The 23517-nt window shown below is 38.8% G+C and overlaps 1 protein-coding gene across 1 annotated transcript in view; it reads right to left on the bottom strand.

Moving 5' to 3' along the window:
* The window catches only part of LOC117315672 (neuronal acetylcholine receptor subunit alpha-10-like), a 100089-nt gene that overhangs the window by 3724 nt on the left and 72848 nt on the right, over positions 1-23517 (bottom strand). The window contains exons 3-6 of the mRNA XM_033869967.1: positions 22273-22317; positions 10590-10699; positions 10241-10421; positions 392-746 (exon numbers count right to left, since the gene is read on the bottom strand). Coding sequence (XP_033725858.1) covers positions 392-746; positions 10241-10421; positions 10590-10699; positions 22273-22317 — 691 coding nt within the window. The remainder of the gene's footprint in view (positions 1-391; positions 747-10240; positions 10422-10589; positions 10700-22272; positions 22318-23517) is intronic.

Here is a 23517-nt window from a genome sequence, read left to right as displayed (position 1 = left end):
GTGTTAATCAGTACAAACTTTGTAGATATTTTTCTTTCGACCATCGACCTTAGATTAGAGATTAGAACATGGCGGCGGTGATTGTGGACGCAACCACTCGGCCCAGAAAAAAAAAACATAGTTGATATGTTTTTCGGCTCTGAAGATACACAAGGATTATTTACCATATGTAATGTGAAGATTTAATCGAATGTCGGCAAATTTCTACAAAAGCTTGAAAAATTACTGGATAATCAACATTAGTTGATCATTGTACCATCTGTTGTTATTGCATTGATATTTTGCTAACCGCCATGTTTTCATGAATTTGATGTATAGTGACCTCTTGTCACATACTCTGTATGTCTGAGAGAGAAATAAAATCTGAAATCAGAATCTGAGAAATACTTACTGATGACGGAAATTGACTCGGAGGTCTGTGGCATCTTGTCCGCCACCATCAACATAAATACGGTGATCGTAAGCAGGACTGATAGACCCAGAGTTATCTTCTCTCCACTTTCCGGCGGAAGTAGAAATCCGGCCAGGCACAAAAACGATAATATTATACAAGGTATGATGATGTTCATGAAGTAGTATTTAATACGTCTGCGCAGATAAATGTAAAACGTCACATCCGGAAAAGGCTCGGAACAGCAGTTATAGTAGACCTGGTTTCGTTCCACTTTGTTTTCTACTAGCTCCCATTCTCCGTTGTCGACAAAGTTGGACAGGTCGATCGTCGTGGAGCGATTGAACACGTTTACCTGGAGAGAAAAGGTCAAAGGTCAACATTATACAACTTGAATATGTGAAATTTTTATTAATGAAAGTTTGGCTAAGGTGCTATATCAACAGCCATGATCATGTGAGGATAAGTTTTAAGACCGACACCAACGGCCATGGTTATATTGGGACGGGTGTCAAGAAGACACCAACAGTCAGGGTTATATGATGACGGGTGTACAGAGACACCAACAGTCAGGGTTATATGATGACGGGTGTCCAGAGACACCAACAGTCAGGGTTATATGATGACGGGTGTCCAGAGACACCAACAGTCAGGGTTATATGATGACGGGTGTCCAGAGACACCAACAGTCAGGGTTATATGATGACGGGTGTCCAGAGACACCAACAGTCAGGGTTATATGAGGACGGGTGTCTAGGGGGGACACCAACAGTCAGGGTTATATGAGGACGGGTGTCCAGAGTCACCACCAGTCAGGGTTATATGATGACGGGTGTCCAGAGACACCAACAGTCAGGGTTATATGAGGACGGGTGTACAGAGTCACCAACAGTCAGGGTTATATGAGGACGGGTGTCCAGAGACACCAACAGTCAGGGTTATATGATGACGGGTGTCCAGAGACACCAACAGTCAGGGTTATATGATGACGGGTGTCCAGAGACACCAACAGTCAGGGTTATATGATGACGGGTGTACAGAGACACCAACAGTCAGGGTTATATGATGACGGGTGTCCAGAGACACCAACAGTCAGGGTTATATGATGACGGGTGTCCAGAGACACCAACAGTCAGGGTTATATGATGAATTGTGTCTAGAAGACACCAACAGTCAGGGTTATATGATGACGGGTGTCCAGAGACACCAAAAGTCAGGGTTATATGATGCCGGGTGTCCAGAGACACCAACAGTCAGGGTTATATGATGACGGGTGTCCAGAGACACCAACAGTCAGGGTTATATGATGACGGGTGTCCAGAGACACCAACAGTCAGGGTTATATGATGACGGGTGTACAGAGACACCAACAGTCAGGGTTATATGATGCCGGGTGTCCAGAGACACCAACAGTCAGGGTTATATGATGACGGGTGTCCAGAGACACCAACAGTCAGGGTTATATGATGACGGGTGTCCAGAGACACCAACAGTCAGGGTTATATGATGACGGGTGTACAGAGACACCAACAGTCAGGGTTATATGATGACGGGTGTACAGAGACACCAACAGTCAGGGCTATATGAGGACGGGTGTCCAGAGACACCAACAGCCAGGGTTATATGAGGACGGGTGTACAGAGACACCAACAGTCAGGGTTATATGAAGAATTGTGTCTAGAAGACACCAACAGTCAGGGTTATATGATGACGGGTGTACAGAGACACCAACAGTCAGGGTTATATGATGACGGGTGTACAGAGACACCAACAGTCAGGGTTATATGATGACGGGTGTACAGAGACACCAACAGTCAGGGTTATATGAGGACGGGTGTCCAGAGACACCAACAGTCAGGGTTATATGATGACGGGTGTCCAGAGACACCAACAGTCAGGGTTATATGATGAATTGTGTCTAGAAGACATCATCAGCCGGAGTCATGTCAGGACGAGGGGTTTACACCGACACCGACAGCCCGGGTCATATTAGGAAGGGAATTTAAGGGTACACCAACAGCCAGTGTTGCATGAGAATGAAGATTAGGGGACACCGATTGCCTGGGCCCCTTTACGAGGAGAGTCTAAGGGAAGCTAACAGTCATGGTCATACGAGGAAGGGCGGTTGTATATGACGAAACCAACAGCCAGGGTCATACGAGGAAGGGTGGTTGTTTTAGAAGAAACCAACAGCCAGGGTCATACGAGGAAGGGCGGTTGTATATGAAGAAACCAACAGCCAGGGTCATACGAGGAAGGGCGGTTGTTTTAGAAGAAACCAACAGCCAGGGTCATACGAGGAAGGGCGGTTGTTTTAGAAGAAACCAACAGCCAGGGTCATACGAGGAAGGGCGGTTGTTTTAGAAGAAACCAACAGCCAGGGTCATACGAGGAAGGGCGGTTGTTTTGGAAGAAACCAACAGCCATGGTCATACGAGGAAGGGCGGTTGTTTTAGAAGAAACCAACAGCCAGGGTCATACGAGGAAGGGCTGTTGTATATGAAGAAACCAACAGCAAGGGTCATACGAGGAAGGGTGGTTGTTTTAGAAGAAACCAACAGCCAGGGTCATACGAGGAAGGGCGGTTGTTTTAGAAGAAACCAACAGCCATGGTCATACGAGGAAGGGCGGTTGTTTTGGAAGAAACCAACAGCCAGGTTCATACGAGGAAGGGCTGTTGTATATGAAGAAACCAACAGCAAGGGTCATACGAGGAAGGGCGGTTGTTTTAGAAGAAACCAACAGCCAGGGTCATACGAGGAAGGGCGGTTGTTTTAGAAGAAACCAACAGCCAGGGTCATACGAGGAAGGGCGGTTGTTTTGGAAGAAACCAACAGCCATGGTCATACGAGGAAGGGCGGTTGTTTTAGAAGAAACCAACAGCCAGGGTCATACGAGGAAGGGCTGTTGTATATGAAGAAACCAACAGCAAGGGTCATACGAGGAAGGGCGGTTGTTTTAGAAGAAACCAACAGCCAGGGTCATACGAGGAAGGGCGGTTGTTTTGGAAGAAACCAACAGCCAGGTTCATACGAGGAAGGGCGGTTGTTTTGGAAGAAACCAACAGCCAGGTTCATACGAGGAAGGGCGGTTGTTTTGGAAGAAACCAACAGCCAGGGTCATACGAGGAAGGGTGGTTGTATATGAAGAAACCAACAGCCAGGGTCATACGAGGAAGGGTGGTTGTATATGAAGAAACCAACAGCCAGGGTCATACGAGGAAGGGTGGTTGTATATAAAGAAACCAACAGCCATTGTCATATGAGGAAGGGCGGTTGTTTTAGAAGAAACCAACAGCCAGGGTTATACGAGGAAGGGCGGTTGTTTTAGAAGAAACCAACAGCCATGGTCATACGAGGAAGGGCGGTTGTTTTAGAAGAAACCAACAGCCAGGGTCATACGAGGAAGGGCTGTTGTATATGAAGAAACCAACAGCAAGGGTCATACGAGGAAGGGTGGTTGTTTTAGAAGAAACCAACAGCCAGGGTCATACGAGGAAGGGCGGTTGTTTTAGAAGAAACCAACAGCCATGGTCATACGAGGAAGGGCGGTTGTTTTGGAAGAAACCAACAGCCAGGTTCATACGAGGAAGGGCTGTTGTATATGAAGAAACCAACAGCAAGGGTCATACGAGGAAGGGCGGTTGTTTTAGAAGAAACCAACAGCCAGGGTCATACGAGGAAGGGCGGTTGTTTTAGAAGAAACCAACAGCCAGGGTCATACGAGGAAGGGCGGTTGTTTTGGAAGAAACCAACAGCCATGGTCATACGAGGAAGGGCGGTTGTTTTAGAAGAAACCAACAGCCAGGGTCATACGAGGAAGGGCTGTTGTATATGAAGAAACCAACAGCAAGGGTCATACGAGGAAGGGCGGTTGTTTTAGAAGAAACCAACAGCCAGGGTCATACGAGGAAGGGCGGTTGTTTTAGAAGAAACCAACAGCCAGGGTCATACGAGGAAGGGCGGTTGTTTTGGAAGAAACCAACAGCCAGGTTCATACGAGGAAGGGCGGTTGTTTTAGAAGAAACCAACAGCCAGGGTCATACGAGGAAGGGTGGTTGTATATGAAGAAACCAACAGCCAGGGTCATACGAGGAAGGGCGGTTGTATATGAAGAAACCAACAGCCAGGGTCATACGAGGAAGGGCGGTTGTATATAAAGAAACCAACAGCCATTGTCATATGAGGAAGGGCGGTTGTTTTAGAAGAAACCAACAGCCAGGGTTATACGAGGAAGGGCGGTTGTTTTAGAAGAAACCAACAGCCAGGGTCATACGAGGAAGGGCGGTTGTTTTAGAAGAAACCAACAGCCAGGGTCATACGAGGAAGGGCGGTTGTTTTAGAAGAAACCAACAGCCAGGGTCATACGAGGAAGGGCGGTTGTTTTGGAAGAAACCAACAGCCATGGTCATACGAGGAAGGGCGGTTGTTTTAGAAGAAACCAACAGCCAGGGTCATACGAGGAAGGGCTGTTGTATATGAAGAAACCAACAGCAAGGGTCATACGAGGAAGCGCGGTTGTTTTAGAAGAAACCAACAGCCAGGGTCATACGAGGAAGGGCGGTTGTTTTAGAAGAAACCAACAGCCAGGGTCATACGAGGAAGGGCGGTTGTTTTGGAAGAAACCAACAGCCAGGTTCATACGAGGAAGGGCGGTTGTTTTAGAAGAAACCAACAGCCAGGGTCATACGAGGAAGGGTGGTTGTATATGAAGAAACCAACAGCCAGGGTCATACGAGGAAGGGTGGTTGTATATGAAGGAACCAACAGCCAGGGTCATACGAGGAAGGGTGGTTGTATATAAAGAAACCAACAGCCATTGTCATATGAGGAAGGGCGGTTGTTTTAGAAGAAACCAACAGCCAGGGTTATACGAGGAAGGGCGGTTGTTTTAGAAGAAACCAACAGCCATGGTCATACGAGGAAGGGCGGTTGTTTTAGAAGAAACCAACAGCCAGGGTCATACGAGGAAGGGCTGTTGTATATGAAGAAACCAACAGCAAGGGTCATACGAGGAAGGGTGGTTGTTTTAGAAGAAACCAACAGCCAGGGTCATACGAGGAAGGGCGGTTGTTTTAGAAGAAACCAACAGCCATGGTCATACGAGGAAGGGCGGTTGTTTTGGAAGAAACCAACAGCCAGGTTCATACGAGGAAGGGCTGTTGTATATGAAGAAACCAACAGCAAGGGTCATACGAGGAAGGGCGGTTGTTTTAGAAGAAACCAACAGCCAGGGTCATACGAGGAAGGGCGGTTGTTTTAGAAGAAACCAACAGCCAGGGTCATACGAGGAAGGGCGGTTGTTTTGGAAGAAACCAACAGCCAGGGTCATACGAGGAAGGGCGGTTGTTTTAGAAGAAACCAACAGCCAGGGTCATACGAGGAAGGGCTGTTGTATATGAAGAAACCAACAGCAAGGGTCATACGAGGAAGGGCGGTTGTTTTAGAAGAAACCAACAGCCAGGGTCATACGAGGAAGGGCGGTTGTTTTAGAAGAAACCAACAGCCAGGGTCATACGAGGAAGGGCGGTTGTTTTGGAAGAAACCAACAGCCAGGTTCATACGAGGAAGGGCGGTTGTTTTAGAAGAAACCAACAGCCAGGGTCATACGAGGAAGGGTGGTTGTATATGAAGAAACCAACAGCCAGGGTCATACGAGGAAGGGTGGTTGTATATGAAGGAACCAACAGCCAGGGTCATACGAGGAAGGGTGGTTGTATATAAAGAAACCAACAGCCATTGTCATATGAGGAAGGGCGGTTGTTTTAGAAGAAACCAACAGCCAGGGTTATACGAGGAAGGGCGGTTGTTTTAGAAGAAACCAACAGCCAGGGTCATACGAGGAAGGGCGGTTGTTTTAGAAGAAACCAACAGCCAGGGTCATACGAGGACGGCTGGTTGTCTAGAAAAACACCAACAATAAGAGTTACATCAGGACGGGGTTAGGGGGAAACCAACACCCAGGGTCATATATTGGGTGTCTTGGTGGATACTAGTGTAAAGGACTAATCTTAGAAAAATATCAGACAAGAAAACAGGGCAAAAATCTAAATTTGAAGTTGTGCAATGCGGACAGAACATTTTTGTTCTTTTGTAGGTTCCCTTAATTATCAGCATGCAGTGTGATACAATAGACTACATTGTTCGGCTCTCCTATGACTCGTGATCAGATTCTTGGAGATTTACAAAGAAATTTTGAAGGGTATTTTGAACGTTTTATCTTACTTCTAATTTCTTGGAGAAATATGGGTAAGTTATAACTTCAATCGAAAATTAAAACCAACCAGTAGAGCAAACAGTATGATAAACAATCAGTCAGAACACATATACATATATATAATATAATATATGATAGATGATATATATAATATACGTATATAATATATTTTACGACCCTTTTAGTTATTCCAGATTACTACAGCGTTTCCTGTTGAACAGATGTTATGTTTTATGATGAATGCGCGATATTTCACCAAACACCTGTGAACAGCGGAGTCAATACGTTTATTTAAGCATTTTACTGCCTTCTTTGAAATTTCATGGTTCAATTTTGCTCACATGATTGCTGACAAATTTAATAACTCGCGTCATTTGAACCATAACTCCAAAGAATGCACTTGATATTTACATTTCCGTTTTGAGTTTTGTTTTTTGTCGAATCTGTCATGTGTGGTCGCATTCCAAAGTCGTGCTCTCAGCGAAACTATTTGTTGTGACGTCACGACTACAGGCGATCGTTCGCGGCAAAAATAAAGTTTTTGGAAATAAACACAAAATTATCAATTTTATTTCAACATGTATACAGTCCGACCAAAATGACCTGTCGTGTTGAACTTGATTAGCACATTTGGGGGAAATAGGTGCTTTGTATATATAAATGTATATCTGTTAGTTGTTTATAATGTAACAAACCTTATCATCAGCTGCATCATTTGTATTTATAATGGTCTAGATTTAGCGACAAAACTGTTAACGCGACAGGTCATTCTGGTTTGACTATATCAATATATAACATAAACATCGATCAATCTGTTGTTGTTGTTTTTGTTTTTTGTTGTTTGTTTTTGTTTTTTGTTTTTTTTTTTTTTTTTTAATCTTGTAGCACGGAATTTCTTGACGTAAAAATACACAAAATATAGTGTCGTCCAACAAAAAGACGTCATTAAGTGATGACGTCACGGATATTGTTCTTCATATCACGTTACGTTAGAATTATGTACCAATAACTTTCTATCGTGTTTGGCAGTGTTATATATTGACAATGCAGAGCAAATGGTAATATAACCATTTGTAAGCCAATCGAATTGAACCACCTGATGTTGTATGATGCACGTGCACTACGCGGGTGGACTCCGACATAGATTGGTCAAGATGATGTCAAAGACACCAATTCTCAAACAACTAAGCTCTGTATTTCCGCATTCTAATCAAACTGAAGGACGTGTTGTTTCTATTTCAAACAAAATGCGTTACCGCCCACATCGCTCACATTACAAAATGTATATACAATATATATCTACCTTCAGTATCAGAATTTTCTGTCTTAACAACACCTCCCACAGTGTGTTCTATTGAATATAAATTACCATAGATACCGAATCATCTGTAATACCATCAAATTGCAGTTTTTGCGTGTGTGTTGTGTTTTTTTGTTTGTTTTTTTTTGTTTTTTTTTTCTTCTTCTTCTTCTTCTTCTTCTTTTTTCTCTTTTTTTTTTATTGGCACTCTTTGTTGTCTTATTATATCAGATTCAGAATTTCCTTTATTGCAAGCAAAGATTAAAACAGGCTACTTCTTTTGTATACCTTATATCATGGTAGATATGGTAAGAATTTAAAACTACATCAAATTCCGTAACGATGTAATTGTTAATAAAATCTCGCCGCGTGCCGGCTCGTAAATTATCCTGGCATTTTTGTCAGCAATTTTCTCACAAAACTTTAAAACATCATAGATGCATGGAATGTTATTTGATATATATCACTTTATCTTCATAATTCCTGGATTAAACGAGAGCAAAATCTGATTCATGGTTACCTCCCTTTACGTAAATCTTCAAAGGAAAAACCAACAAAAGTTGATCTAACTTCCGTATAATTTGCTACATTGTGTTTGATGTACCATTTAGATAAAAAATGGCTTCGGTGTGAAATGTCGATTACTAACGCGTCATTATCGCGCCTTTGTATGTTTTTTCAAAGAGAAATTATCAAATTAGTATGTGGGGAGGCGAACTGTTAAGATCATTGACAGATGGTGGCAGAGACTGACTCAAAGAAACAAGATAACATCCATGGCGGAATAGTGTTTCATCCTGATATAATCAAATTGATAATTTAATGTGAGGCATTTTGTTCCATAAACTTCAGATCATGATATTTATCGCTGAAGGCATGAGAACATTAAGAGCGAGAGGCGTGGTATCGATGACGTTGTATCTGCCCCTTTCCGATAACGACTCAATCACTCTCAGGTGATGTGTACTTTCGTTTATATAAAGTTTAAATGATAACGTTGATATCCGAAAATCGCATATTGCTGTATACTTTTGTTTAAAATTCACAGTAGGAACATTTCACGGTTGTCCTAGAAGGGACTAGTTTGCGAGCATTTATAGTTTGCGCAATATTGTTCTGTAAACATTCCGAAGTAGAAAGTGTCTATATATTGGTGTGCATAGTACAGTGAAAACTGGATGAGTTATCTCCCTTGGTTGGAACTCTGTACAAAAGCTGGAGGAGCGCTTTCGTATACCATCCCGCGAGTTGTCAGAGAGCGACTTCTTCCAAAAGTATAGCCACGAAAACGCGACTTATCACGGCACTGTTGGTTTTTGTTTTGTTTTTGTTTTTGTTTTGATTTTGTTTTTTGTTGTTTTGTTTTTTGTTTTTTTGTTTTTTTCTATCTTGGAATACTTTATTATTCTTCTAGAGATGAGTAGTGATACACCACACCAGTTTTCTCTAAAATATTAAATAGATATTAAATCATTTAAATTTCCGCAGGGTATGTTTGTTCACGGTGTAATATTATGACCGCGAATATGGCGAAATCTAATCAATCGCGATCATACTTCAAACCATTCTTCCTATTTCCAATCTTTCTCGTAAGCTTTCTTTCATTTCCGTGTTATCAGATGCAAGCTGATGGCTTGATTTGTGGTAGCAATTGCTATCTGGACATTCAAAACAAAATACTTGTCAATCCACTTGCCAACGCAATCGCTTTTTGCACTTGATATTCTATACTGATTCGTACAAACTTTCTTCTGTTCAAACTCGCATTGGCTATACCGTGTATAGCAGAAAGATACAGACAGATTCGATTGTTCTCAAGGTTTAATTTACGTCAGTAGAAAAACTGTTAGGCCATATTAACCCATTTGTTAGATGCGTGGGTGTCTCAAGTGTTATTAACAGTCTATCACATACATGTATATGTATATAATGTGTTCATATCAAATTACAATGGCAGCGTTTTCCGTTGAATGTAGATATTAAATCAACTTGTATGCAACGTCTAGAATTATGGATTTCGGCAAACGAATTCAGATACTGTCACTTTAAAGTGACAAAATGCGTTTATATTAATAAGAATTAGAATTAGAAATTATGTGATTTTTTTTCTGTAGCAGTTTTGTTTTGTACAAACTACGATCAAGAAAGTCTACATCACTCGGTAAAAACATTTGCATCAATTTCATTTTTATTTCTGAACTCTTCGCGCTGAAGTTAATGAGGTTACAAGTTGTTCTCTAATTGTATACCGAGTTATTTCCCTCTCTGCCTGAGTTATGTCCCTTTAATACAGAGTACTGCCCCCTGACTACACAGTTACATCCCATACGTACCTGAAATCCGTGGTATGCCCAGGATCCTAACTTTAGTTTACACATCTGGTCATCAAAAGGGAAAAACGTTATGTCGATTTTACATGAACTCCTGAAACGGACGACGGGACCCCAAAATACCCGGCTGTCGTTGTGGACCATAGCGAGGCTCGGCATGTACCCGGATGTATAATCGTCAACGCTGCAATAAAATCATTTTTTCTTTGCATTCTGCGAGGTAAATTTGAGATTTTTGCTTTTGTGAGGAAAATAATAATGTTCAGATAATTTGAACGATCATGACTTTGCATAGACAAGCGAGCCTATAATGGCCAGACGGAACGAGATTGAATTTGCGCATGTGTACTACCTGTTGTAGAGGACGACATCCGGTAGCCATATCCGGTTACATGGTATCCGTATGCTGGTCAAACCTCCATAATCTGCATAGTCCCAGCTGAGCTTTTCGTCATACCATTCCTGAAAGGACGTTTGACGTCACATATTACGTCATACAATCTGACACAGTTTTAACAACATATGACCAAAAAACAATGATGTCTTCTTCTATTTTTTTTTTTTTTTTTTTTAATTCAATATCCATTGATGTTCTGTTGCTTCCATATCTACAAAAAGCGCAATAGCTTCCAAATGGCACATCTGGAAATTACCGACGAATTACATGTTAATCACAGACGAATTACATGTAAATTACATGCGATGTAATTACACGTTAACAACACAAATAACACGTTAATTACATACTAATTACACGTTAATTGTGAGTATATTCACCGGAACATAGATGCATGTAAATTCTAGATCACTTGACAAAAATGACGTTATTTTAACGTCATGATTATCTACGTTTTGTCAAAACTTGTCTGATAAGACTTTTGGTACCATTGTATCAGTCATCCAGGTGATAACATCATCAAGAAGCCATTCCAGTAAAATTGGAATTTTTGTGTTTTATTACAAATATAAACGCCATGACGAGTCAGTTCAGGACTAAACATTTTCTACGTTCTTTGTCGTATTACATTATGACTACAATTGTGACGTCACATCGGCAGCCGATGGATGTCAATCACTGTCTCAAATAACATTTCTTTCTTGTCAGTAAACATCGAGACATTGCCGTGTAAGTGTAGAATGAATGCATTCCGAATTAAAGTATGTATTGTTTAAATAAATAAAGATTATTCAGAATGAATGTACATGCATTATATTGTTAAAAAATAATAAATTAAGAAAATACAAATTACCAGTAAATACTGCGTTCTGAAAGATATTTAAATCAGGTCATATTTCATTTTTCTTTTCTTTTTTATTATTCTTTCTTCTATTTTTTTTTCTTTTTTTTATGACTTTATATTATTGTTGAGATATGTCACAGCATTCGTCGTTGTGGGATATGATATGTACAATTGTACATCACTCGAGTCACATGCAGATCTTATCTAACAACCACTTACGTTACTAAATATAATTGCATAGCACTGCACGTTCTATCATATTAAAGATTCCGTTACATCAAGTTTTAAAATGTTTTAAATAGACTCTAATAGCATGAGCAAAAAACATCAATTATAAACCTTGGGTGAGGGCAATATGGTGTGATATCAACCTGATAGAATTTTCCCCTCGGTTAATATTTTAGATTCCGCCGGGTCGTTATTACACCATATTAACCGATTCAAAAGTCCTTACTTTTTATATATTTGATATGAAACTTGCTTGAAAAATAGTGGAATTGCATTTTATTTATCTCGACGACTGAAAATTTACACATGGACATTATGACGTCACCATGATTACTACGTCATAAATGCAATATCACAAATATAAATGTAACTTATTTCTGTATAGTCTGATAATCAAATTATAGGTATTGCATATACTTTTTTTCTTTGAGCCTCTATTTTATACAAATTTTTTTTCGTGGCCTTCAGTGTTTAATAGTTCACACGTGACCATGCAATATTCATATCAGACTTGCAATATTTCAAAATAAAGCTTATGCGTATAGTTCAGGAAAATCAAACGCATTATGTAATAAAACAAGTTATCTTCAACAAAGTAATTATAGACATTCGTATATGCAGTACGTTCAAAAACCTTTCCGATACAGCTCAATTACAAAAATTGTTCTGTATAGTTTTCAGGAGTTTCATCTCTTGTAAAGTGGTTTAACATTAGCAAGTTTCCAAAATTCAGAAAATTTACATAAAATTAGGAGACTCGTAAAAAATAAAATTGACAGAGGTACAGCAATCTCATTTACTGCATTTTATGGCTCATTCTGTATTGGCCTGAAGCTTTGCTTACCTCAAAAAATTTAATCATATTTATTACATTTCGGGGTGTGACATTTAATTCACCTATACTAAAGTTTGTCTGCATGTTGAAATAAGCCAAGGATTCATTAGAGTCTTCAAGATCAATAACAGACTGAAAATATCTGTTCATTTTACAAAGATTTTTTTTTTTTTTTTTTTTTTTACATTTTAACAATCTTTAAAATATGAATTCAAGGAACTAAAAATGTAATGTGATGTGACCTAAATATATAGAGGAAATCTAACAGTGTCTTTAGTAATACCAAATATATTTCACGACTGGGGCTACTATTTTGATGTTTTTTCACGAGTGTGCAGCACGAGTGAAATATATTTGATATTACTGAAGATACTGTTTGATATTTTGTTTATTACATCTTTAAGGCAAAACATATGAGTCAACTTTAATTTCATTGAGGGAGACGCGGTGGCCGAGTGGTTAAGGTGTCCCGACACTTTATCACTAGCCCTCCACCTCTGGGTTGCGAGTTCGAAACCTACGTCGGGAAGTTGCCTGGTACTGACCATAGGCCGGTGGTTTTTCTCCGGGTACTCCGGCTTTCCTCCACCTCCAAAACCTGGCACGTCCTTTAGTTTAAATTGTATTTTATTTGTGATTCCATACAACATGTACAGCAACATAAATGAAAATGATCGGATTCAGAAACAAGTACAGTGTACTTATATTAATCTGTCTCCATAAGTTGTAACATATTGGCAAAATGACGGTACTGACAAAGTGGACTACATTATTTAATACAGGCAGTGAGGGGGTGCGGGGAGGGGAGGAAAGCGTGTGGGTTGAGAAGAGGAAACTGTTACATGGATTTACCGATAGGATTAATTTGTTAATATATATATATGTATATAAATATATTTGCACATGTATTAACCGACCTTTAACGTCCTTTAATTCCCTAGCTGTTAATAGGACGTTAAACCAAACAAACCAAACATATTCCCCCATGGTTGTTTGTAAGCAGTGTTTTGATTGGTCATATCGGGGAAAAAATCATAAAATATCTTTTAAAAAAATGATGTTTTGAAAAAAAATCACTTTTATAGAATGCATAATTTTCGATATTTTACTGGTAAAATGTAATAAATTATTTCATTGTTTTGTAATGTGGTATATGTAGGTACGTGTATTGAAGCTCTCCTACTAACACGTGAAAATGTCGGTACTCTGCCATCTTACAAACGATATTTGATGGTAAACATTAGCGTCACCCGTATCTTCCTCGTTAAGACATATCTTTGAGGAGGAAACCGCCGCACTACTCATCCCTTTACGAAGATTTTATATCATCTAAAGATTTAATCTTGATGAAAACACGCCAATACACACTTCATATCATTATAAGCTTCCCCCATTGTAAGGCGAACTTTTACTTTAAATAACACATTATTGAATGGTTACGCCGGATGTGCGTCAAACGGGGCTTCGCCATCAAGTTTGAAGCAAAAACTGGTCCTCATATGTTTATAAATTCAAAATTATTATTAAAAACATATTTATTTTGAAATTTATCACTAGTAGGTATCTCCTAACCGCGGAAGAATAATCAGAAACTTGTTTACCACGGCACCGTGGGACTAATTGCAGCCATTTCACCCTAGCATCATATCTTGTATACTGCTGCGATAGTAATGAGTCCCTTGATCGCAGCTACCGATAGCGTCTCTACGCGTATTAATTTCTTATCATTGTAGCTCGAACGGCACCCCATAGCCACGTGATCAACTAACCGCACGTGCAAGGGTCAGAGATAGAATGTATACACGGTGGTATCGATGATCGGGTTGACTAGCACTTTATTCAATGATAACATTTAACATGTTAAATATCTATGAAATGTAAAATCCGCCATTTCCTGTAAATATTTGCTAAAATTTATAAAATATGTATATTTGTCACAGTATTTAATGATGTGAATATTTGCACTCGAAATATGAAATGTAGATTTTCTATCTTTACTGTAGCAAACAGGAAGTTTTTCCGATGAGATATCGTGTCTTGTAAAAATTGGACACACATGTTTGCCATACCACCATAAGTGTCTGAAAGTTCAATGACGTTCAAAGTACGCTCAATACAGCATATGTTTTATATGTCCTTGGTTTCTATGGAAACCAGTTTGAAACATTAACAAAAACCTTCATAGCTTATGGTAAAACTAAGTCAAGTTTTCATTTAATGCGTCACTGTTTCCGATAGGGCGAATATCAATAGGAACTAATTATACAATCGTCAGTTTCTCTCAAAAATTTGGAATTTATTCCAAGTATACTTAAGTGATATCCAAAGAATTTCAAAATGTGCAACATTTAACTTTTACTATTCAACGGGAACACGTGTATAAATAGAAATAAATTGAATCAGCTGAGATATAATTTTACTGTCCAGCTGCGATGGCCGAGTGGTTAAGATGTCCCGACACTTTAACACTAGCCCTCCACCTCTGGGTTGCGAGTTCGAAACCTACGTGGGGTAGTTGCCAGGTACTGACCGTAGGCCGGTGTTTTTTCTCCGGGTACTCCGGCTTTCCTCCACTTCCAAAACCTGGCACGTCCTTAAATGACCCTGGCTGTTAATAGGACGTTAAACAAAATAAACCAAACCAAACCAAACCAAACCAAACCTAGCTCAAGACGACGAAAACGTTGATGACATGCGTCGTCAGAGCTAAGATTGGGTCCGATGCCGATGTAATGAATACTTATATGTTGAAACAGTGCCTTGACATTATTATTTCAGTATCTTTTAGAAAAAAATATAGTTACGCACACGTTTATATTACAATTACTTAATATTTTGAAAATTACCTACACGTGACGTTATTTATACATTTTTATTTGCGTTTCTGAACTTGACGGCAGGGGGAAACACATCCCTGTCGAGTGCCCCGACAGGAATCGAACTCTTGTCTCCGGCGTGATAAGCCACGACTCTACCTAATGAGTCGAAGAAGCATGCTCCGTCAGCTGAGTGACAGAGACTGTATCTAACACCATATACACGCCACACTGACCCGCCCTGTCAGCTGAGTGACAGAGACTGTATTTAACACTATGTACACGCCACACTGACCCGCCCTGTCAGCTGAGTGACAGAGACTGTATTTAACACTATGTACACGCCACACTGACCCGCCCTGTCAGCTGAGTGACAGAGACTGTATTTAACACTATGTACACGCCACACTGACCCGCCCTATCAGCTGAGTGACAGAGACTGTATTTAACACTATGTACACGCCACACTGACCCGCCCTGTCACCTGAGTGACAGAGAATATATTTAACACTATGTACAAGCCACACTGACCCGCCCTGTCAGCTGAGTGACAGAGACTGTATTTAACACTATGTACACGCCACACTGACTCGTCCTGTCAGCTGAGTGACAGACTGTATTTAACACTATGTACAAGCCACACTTACCCGTCCTGTCAGCTGAGTGACAGAGACTGTATTTAACACTATGTACAAGCCACACTGACCCGCCCTGTCAGCTGAGTGACAGAGACTGTATTTAACACTATGCACAAGCCACACTGACCCGCCCTGTCAGCTGCGTGACAGAGACAATTCATACCCAGCCGAAGTGTTAGCTAAATGCCGGGTACGATGTTCGTACTACGCATTGACAAGAGTTTAATCCAAGCATAACTCTTTTGATTAAAGTCAGTTCGAAAATATTTGTTTCTCATAGATAATGTCTAGTCTGCTAAAGTATAGGAGTCGTTATAACACCAGGCCCGCTAAGGAAGGACTGTTTACACTATACCCGTTTCAAACATGATTATCACGATACCTGTATAAATGGCCTCAACATTTGATGTCTGAAAAATGGCTTCTCTTGATTCAGCCATAGCGGACATGTATGTAAAAACTAAAGGTGTGTCTTTATTGTGTTTAGATATGACGAAGAACAGATCCATCGGGCCATGTTCATGGACATTCTAATTCCGAATAAAGTATGAAAAAGAGCAACTCTGTCAAAACAGGTATAAAAGTGGAAAGCATACAATTCTTACGAAATGTTTTGTTTGGTTTATTTTTGTTTAACGTCCTATTAACAGTCAGGGTCATTTAAGGGGTCATTTAAGGACGTGCCATGTTTTGGAGGTGGAGGAAAGCCTGAGTACCCGGAGAAAAACCACCGATCTACAGTCAGTACCTGGCAACTGCCCCACGTAGATTTCGAACTCGCAACCCAGAGGTGGAGGGCTAGTGATAAAGTGTCGGGACACCTTAACCACTCGGCCACTGCGGCCCTCTTCCTAACGAAGCTCTGTCTTGGACAAAATCTTTATGAAATACTCAAGCTACTTATATCTTTAAGGAATTCTTCTACTGGTCGTACAAGGAAAGATGGTTAGTCTTCAGATTCAGCCAAACGCTGGCCTACATTTTGGAGCATGAAAGTGTTTTTTTTTTATCTCATCGTGATAAAAGACGATGTTGAGTTCCTTATGATGTGCGAATTAGCATTTGCATCGCACGCATCATAATTGCAAGGCCCCCTGTGTGGTTGAAAATAAATTATATCACCTCGCTTAAGTACATGCAAATCTTTCCCAACATTGAGCTATTAGTGAGGTTTTTCTTGTATTATCACATAGATAGTTACCAAGTTTTTATATATTTTCCAGCTTCACACATGCAGAATGTATCTTTATTGCCCAGAAAACAAATTAAGCTCGATATTTCTTATCGACAATCACAAGAGAGGCCACACGTGGGGAATATCTACAGGGATACGTTTTGGGGTGCAAAAAGGGAACTTTTCTGTACGTCATTGTCTGTAGACCCAGTAGGGCACGTGTGGCCGTCATTCGTCCTTCTTCCTCAATTATATGTATCGTTTTTTCATAACTAAACAGTTTCAATTCATTTTCCAAAAAATTGCTGGTTAATTAACACTTACACTTGTTTTTTTATAATTCTTTTATTTTTTCATCATCATCATCATCATCATCATCATCATCATCATCATCATCGTAAGTCATCGTAATCATCATCATCATCGTCGTCATCATCATTGTCATCATCATCGTCATGCATCGTAAGTAATCATCATCATCATCATCATCATCATCATCGTCGTCGTCGTCGTCGTCGTAAGTCATCGTAATCATCATCATCATCATCATCGTCGTCGTCGTCATCATCATCATCATCATCATCGTAAGTCATCGTAATCATCATCATCATCATCATCATCGTAAGTCATCGTAATCATCATCATCATCATCGTCGTCGTCGTCATCATCATTGTCATCATCATCGTCATGCATCGTAAGTAATCATCATCATCATCATCATCATCATCATCATCATCATCAACAGAAACATACATCGTCGTCGTCGTCGTCGTCGTCATCATCATTGTCATCATCATCGTCATGCATCGTAAGTAATCATCATCATCATCATCATCATCATCATCATCATCATCATCATCAACAGAAACATACATCGTCGTCGTCGTCGTCGTCGTCATCATCATTGTCATCATCATCGTCATGCATCGTAAGTAATCATCATCATCATCATCATCATCATCATCATCATCATCATCATCATCATCAACAGAAACATACATCGTCGTCGTCGTCGTCGTCGTCATCATCATAACCATATAGCAAATCCTTAAACTTGGCGTTCTCTTGGAATACATAACTATACATTGTATATTTATTAAAAAAATATGAAATGCATTGAGTTATTGCCTATTGCATCTCCCAGCCCAGTTTGACATTTCTCTGGTCGCATCCATTGCATCATCGCTTTAGGTACTTATCATCACTGACGAGTTCCAGAAAAACGGAACATTGTCATTCATTGAAAGTAGTTATTACCTTTTTCCTTTTATACAATCATTTTTAATTATGCACATACTGGACCACGTGACCATGTTAACATGCTTCAGAAGAATAGGTCTTGTGCAGTATACATAAATACTACTACATCTAAACAGAGCTGATTGACATTGAAATGTCGACTTGTTTATGTGTTATCACAACTTACAATAATTTAGCCGTAAAACAAAAATGTCAAGATCCAAAACGTCAACTTATAAACCAAAATCGATATTTGGAATTATCCAACCGAGAATCGATCCAAACTGGCTTTTGTATACTTTGGCATTTGTAACTACTGCTAAATTACTATTTGATACAGAATGCACTGATAAACATAAATTGGTAATGCTCCCTTGTTTCTCGCAAATGTATTGTCTTGATAACATGTACAATCGGTCAAATTTGTCTTCAAACGCCATTTAAGAAAGTTTAGAAAAGTGAATATAGTAGAGATAAAGATAAGTGGAAATTCGGAGATCAGATAAACTGTCTTGAGACACAATGTGTGTGACGTAGTCCAACAATTTACACAGAAATGAAAAGTCCTGAAATGTAAAATTGCAAAACAGATAAAGACTTCCCAACGTTGTGATGAGATATGAATATTCGAGATCACATACGTCACAAAAATTTCAATTAGATTAGCATTTTTTATGCAAATAAGGAAGGAAGGAAGGAATGGGCAACTGTTATTTATTGCAGTAAATACGTGTAAAATAAAAAATAAATTAATAAGCTCGTTAATTAATTAATTATTAATTAATCAATAGGTCGTTGCTATATATAAGTACATGTTATAATCCATATATCGTTTCCCTCGATATTGCATTTCAAAGTCGGTTGGGTTTTTTTTTTGGGGGGGGGGGGGGGGGGGGGGGGGGGGGGAGTTTGGTAGATACCTACAAAATATGCTTAATATGTTGTAAAAAAAGCCTAAAATAAAGTTGTACGAGAAATTCATGGCGGGTTATCTAACCTCAGATAAAATGTACTACAGAGTGGGTTGATAGTCCGAGAAACCTCTCACCGCCTGAACTTTTGGAGTCAAGATCTGGGTCAGAGAACTGTAAGTTAGAATGCCGTAAGTGTACTTTTGGTAAGAATTTTTTATATCAGAATAAAACATCTTATTTGCTGAAAACGACATTAGATATGATGAGTCAAAGTTAGGGCTAATTATCATTTAATTTCTGCAATTTAATAAAGTGTAAGTGGTTTTTTTTCTCCGAGATAAATAGAGAATGTGCAATGCATTCCCCCCTTCCTATTAGACTGATGATACGAGTTTTGAATTTTTGATTCCTGTGAGCCTTTTAGAGAGCAAAACTGACTATTGAACAAGAATATCATCAATCTTTTAGGAAGGGAAATGAACTACAGATTCTGTTTATAATTTCACGCGTATTTATTTTTCTTTCTTCCCCTTTTGAGAGCAGTCGATTTCAGCGCGAAGAATTGAAAACCAAACCTGTCTATCTGGTCATTTTTTTTTTTATTCTAACTTGGCAAGTTTTGTTTCAGTATTTTATCAAAATTCTGTAACGTATATTGTAGAAGTGTAGCAAACTAACCAATTATTCTATCTTCGCTTCATTTTCATCTGAACCGAAAAATCGGCGAATATCAATGCGGTTAATAGAAAGCGCCGTTCTGATTGGTCAAAAAATAATAGTTATATCATCACAGGAATGAAAGGCGCGACAATGAGATAAATAGATAAAAAAATATATATATATTTCTCCGATAGAAATATGAATTAAAAAATCCTGGCCGGTGTTGTCCATTTTTTTTTTTTTTTTTTTTGTAATTGTATAGAAAATATGAGGACCGCAAGACACGATTCAATAGGGATCTTTCTTGTTAAACTGTACCATTGTTTACAAGATTTTATTTTGGAGAGACGTTTTCTACTCAATAAAATATTTGGGATAGATTAAATGTGGTTATTTTACAGACATTTAGTAAACAATGATTATACGTAAACAATATACCTCCGGATACGGGACAACGCATGCGCGTTGGGAAGCTATATACTATTTCATATAACTACATAAGTATATTACCTACATCTGATCAATTTAATATGTCTGGCAATTCATGTTGTTATTTACGTTGTATAAAATCTCAACTTTCAATTAGAGATGTTTATTTAATTATTGAAATATTAATACTGAAATCTTATAGTTTTCTTATATATATTTATAAATATATTTTTTTGATATTTCTATATATTAAATTTCATCAGAGTATTAATTTCATTAAAAAGGATCAAATATTGGCTAAGTCTAATGGGTAATGAAATGGAGAAGGGGTCTGTGACAGTGACACTATTACAATAGACAAATCCCATTGTCTGAAGCTAAATCACAATAGAAAAATATAAATTATACTGCAATGTCTGATCCTTGGAAGGTTAATGGAAGAGCCAAGGGCAAACGAGACGATGGATTCAATTGTTAGATAGACAATATAATTTCCAAGACAGTTACGTCAATGTCCGAACTTGCCAATAAATCTGAAAATGACTATAACAGTGACACTATTGAAACAGACAACAGAAATGAATATCTGAGATTAGACACAGCGAAGTTTGGCTTGTTTTTGTTGAACGTCCTATTAACAGCCATGGTCGTTTAAGGACTTGCCAGGTTTGGGAGGTGGAGGAAAGCCGGAGTACCCGGAGAAAAAACACCGACCTACGGTCAGTACCTAGCAACTGCCCCACGTAGGTTTCTGTTGCTAGGTACTGACCGTAGGCCGGTGGTTTTTCTCCGGGTACTAGCCGAAGAACATGAGAAAACTGGCAACTGCCCCACGTAGGTTTCAAACTCGCGACCCAGAGGTGGAGATCTAGGGATAAAGTGTTGGTACACCTTAACCACTCGGCCACCGCGGCCCCCCTGGAGACACAGCGAAGGTTCACCGTAAAAAAAAGAACGTGAACCGGTCTCCATAATTTGCAAATAGTAGGCGTTAATGAATTCACCTTCATCGCAATTAGGCTTACAGTACGGTGATACCGGCATGCTTCTCAGGACAAAAGCCGACCTACATGCATAATTTGAGAACATAAAATAATTGGCGGATTTCGCTAAAACACAAAAAAGGTTAAAATCATGATACAACCTGATTGTTGTTACTTATTTTTAAAGCAGCATGCTAACAATTATATAGCCATTCTAGTTTTTTGAGAATGGTATTTGACCCGGATTTTACATAAAGAATAGGACGCTTACTCATCCGAAACACATGGGTTTTTATCCGTTATACCTTTTATAGGTCTCCATACAACTTTGTTTTCATAGTTTGTACTCGTTTGTTCGACTTTGATTTGGGACCAATGTGTTAGTATATCAAAACACATTGAATTCCCCACGTGAAATAAATTGTCCTGGCAAAAGGTCATTGTGTCAACCAATTAAAATGCATTTAAAGTTTATTCCAAGTGAAATAAATGTTATTCAACCATTGTAATGATTATTGCATGCTTTGGCGGTTGAATAACCACATTTTGTGGTAGAGTATGTTAACTGTAATGGAAATATCAAAGTATTCACACTTTTTTATCTATTTTATTGGGTTTATTTATTTATTTATTTATTTTTTTTTTTTTTTGAAACCTAAAATGATAACCAAGACGCTGAATCAAAAACTGAAGACAGTAGAAAACAGGATTGTACACAGTCATACACAGGAAAGCCTATTTAACACATGAAATGGAATTGTTTTGTATATCCTTGATTTTCTTTCATTTTTTATAATTTCGTATGTAAAGAATCGACATCGTTGTACATGTACTTTTTTCCTAAATAAACAAACAAGATATGTGTATGTTTACTTACCACTTCCATCCAAACATTCGTTGTCAGAATCTGATTTTTCTCATCCTGAAACAAAGAATTAACATTTCAGTCTATTACCACATAACTCTAATATTATTTCACACATTACCAAGATCCAGTTATTTACCTAAATATAATGAGTAGGTATCAAATGGCTTTAAGACTTTAACAAATCACAACAGGCAATATTGATCCTTAACTCTAACCCAATTACAGGTATGGTAGCATATACCCTTAACTCATACACATTCATAGGTATGGTAGCATATACCCTTAACTCTAACACAATCATAGGTATGGTAGCATATACCCTTAACTCTAACACAATCATAGGTATGATAGCATATACCCTTAACTCTAACACAATTACAGGTATGGTAGCATATAGCCTTAACTCTAACACAATCCCAGGTATGGTAGCATATACCCTTAACTCTAACACAGTCACAGGTATGATAACATATACCCTTAACTCTAACACAACTACAGGTATGATAGCATATACCCTTAACTCTAACACAATCACAGGTATGGTAGCATATACCCTTAACTCTAACACAATCAAAGGTATGATAGCATATACCCTTAACTCTTACACAATTACGGGTATGGTAGCATATACCCTTAACTCTTACACAATTACAGGTATGGTAGCATATACCCTTAACTCTAACACAATTGCAGGTATGGTAGCATATACCCTTAACTCTAACACAATTACAGGTATGGTAGCATATACCTCTATCTCTAACACAATCACAGGTATGGTAGCATATACCTCTATCTCTAACACAACTACAGGTATGGTAGCATATACCCTTAACTCTAACACAATTACAGGTATGGTAGCATATACCCTTAACTCTAACACAATCACAGGTATGGTAGCATATACCCTTAACTCTAACACAACCACAGGTATGGTAGCATATACCCTTAACTCTAACACAATCACAGGTATGGTAGCATATACCCTTAACTCTAACACAATCACAGGTATGATAGCATATACCCTTAACTCTAACACAATCACGGGTATGATAGCATATACCCTTAACTCTAACACAATCACAGGTATGATAGCATATACCCTTAACTCTAACACAATCACAGGTATGGTAGCATATACCCTTAACTCTAACACAATCAAAGGTATGATAGCATATACCCTTAACTCTTACACAATTACAGGTATGGTAGCATATACCTCTATCTCTAACACAATCACAGGTATGGTAGCATATA

The sequence above is a fragment of the Pecten maximus genome, chromosome 17, assembly GCF_902652985.1.
Source record: "Pecten maximus chromosome 17, xPecMax1.1, whole genome shotgun sequence".
NCBI classification, from domain to species: Eukaryota; Metazoa; Mollusca; class Bivalvia; order Pectinida; family Pectinidae; genus Pecten; species Pecten maximus.
Note: the sequence above shows the minus strand (reverse complement) of the source record. Positions and strands in the feature narration are given on the sequence as shown.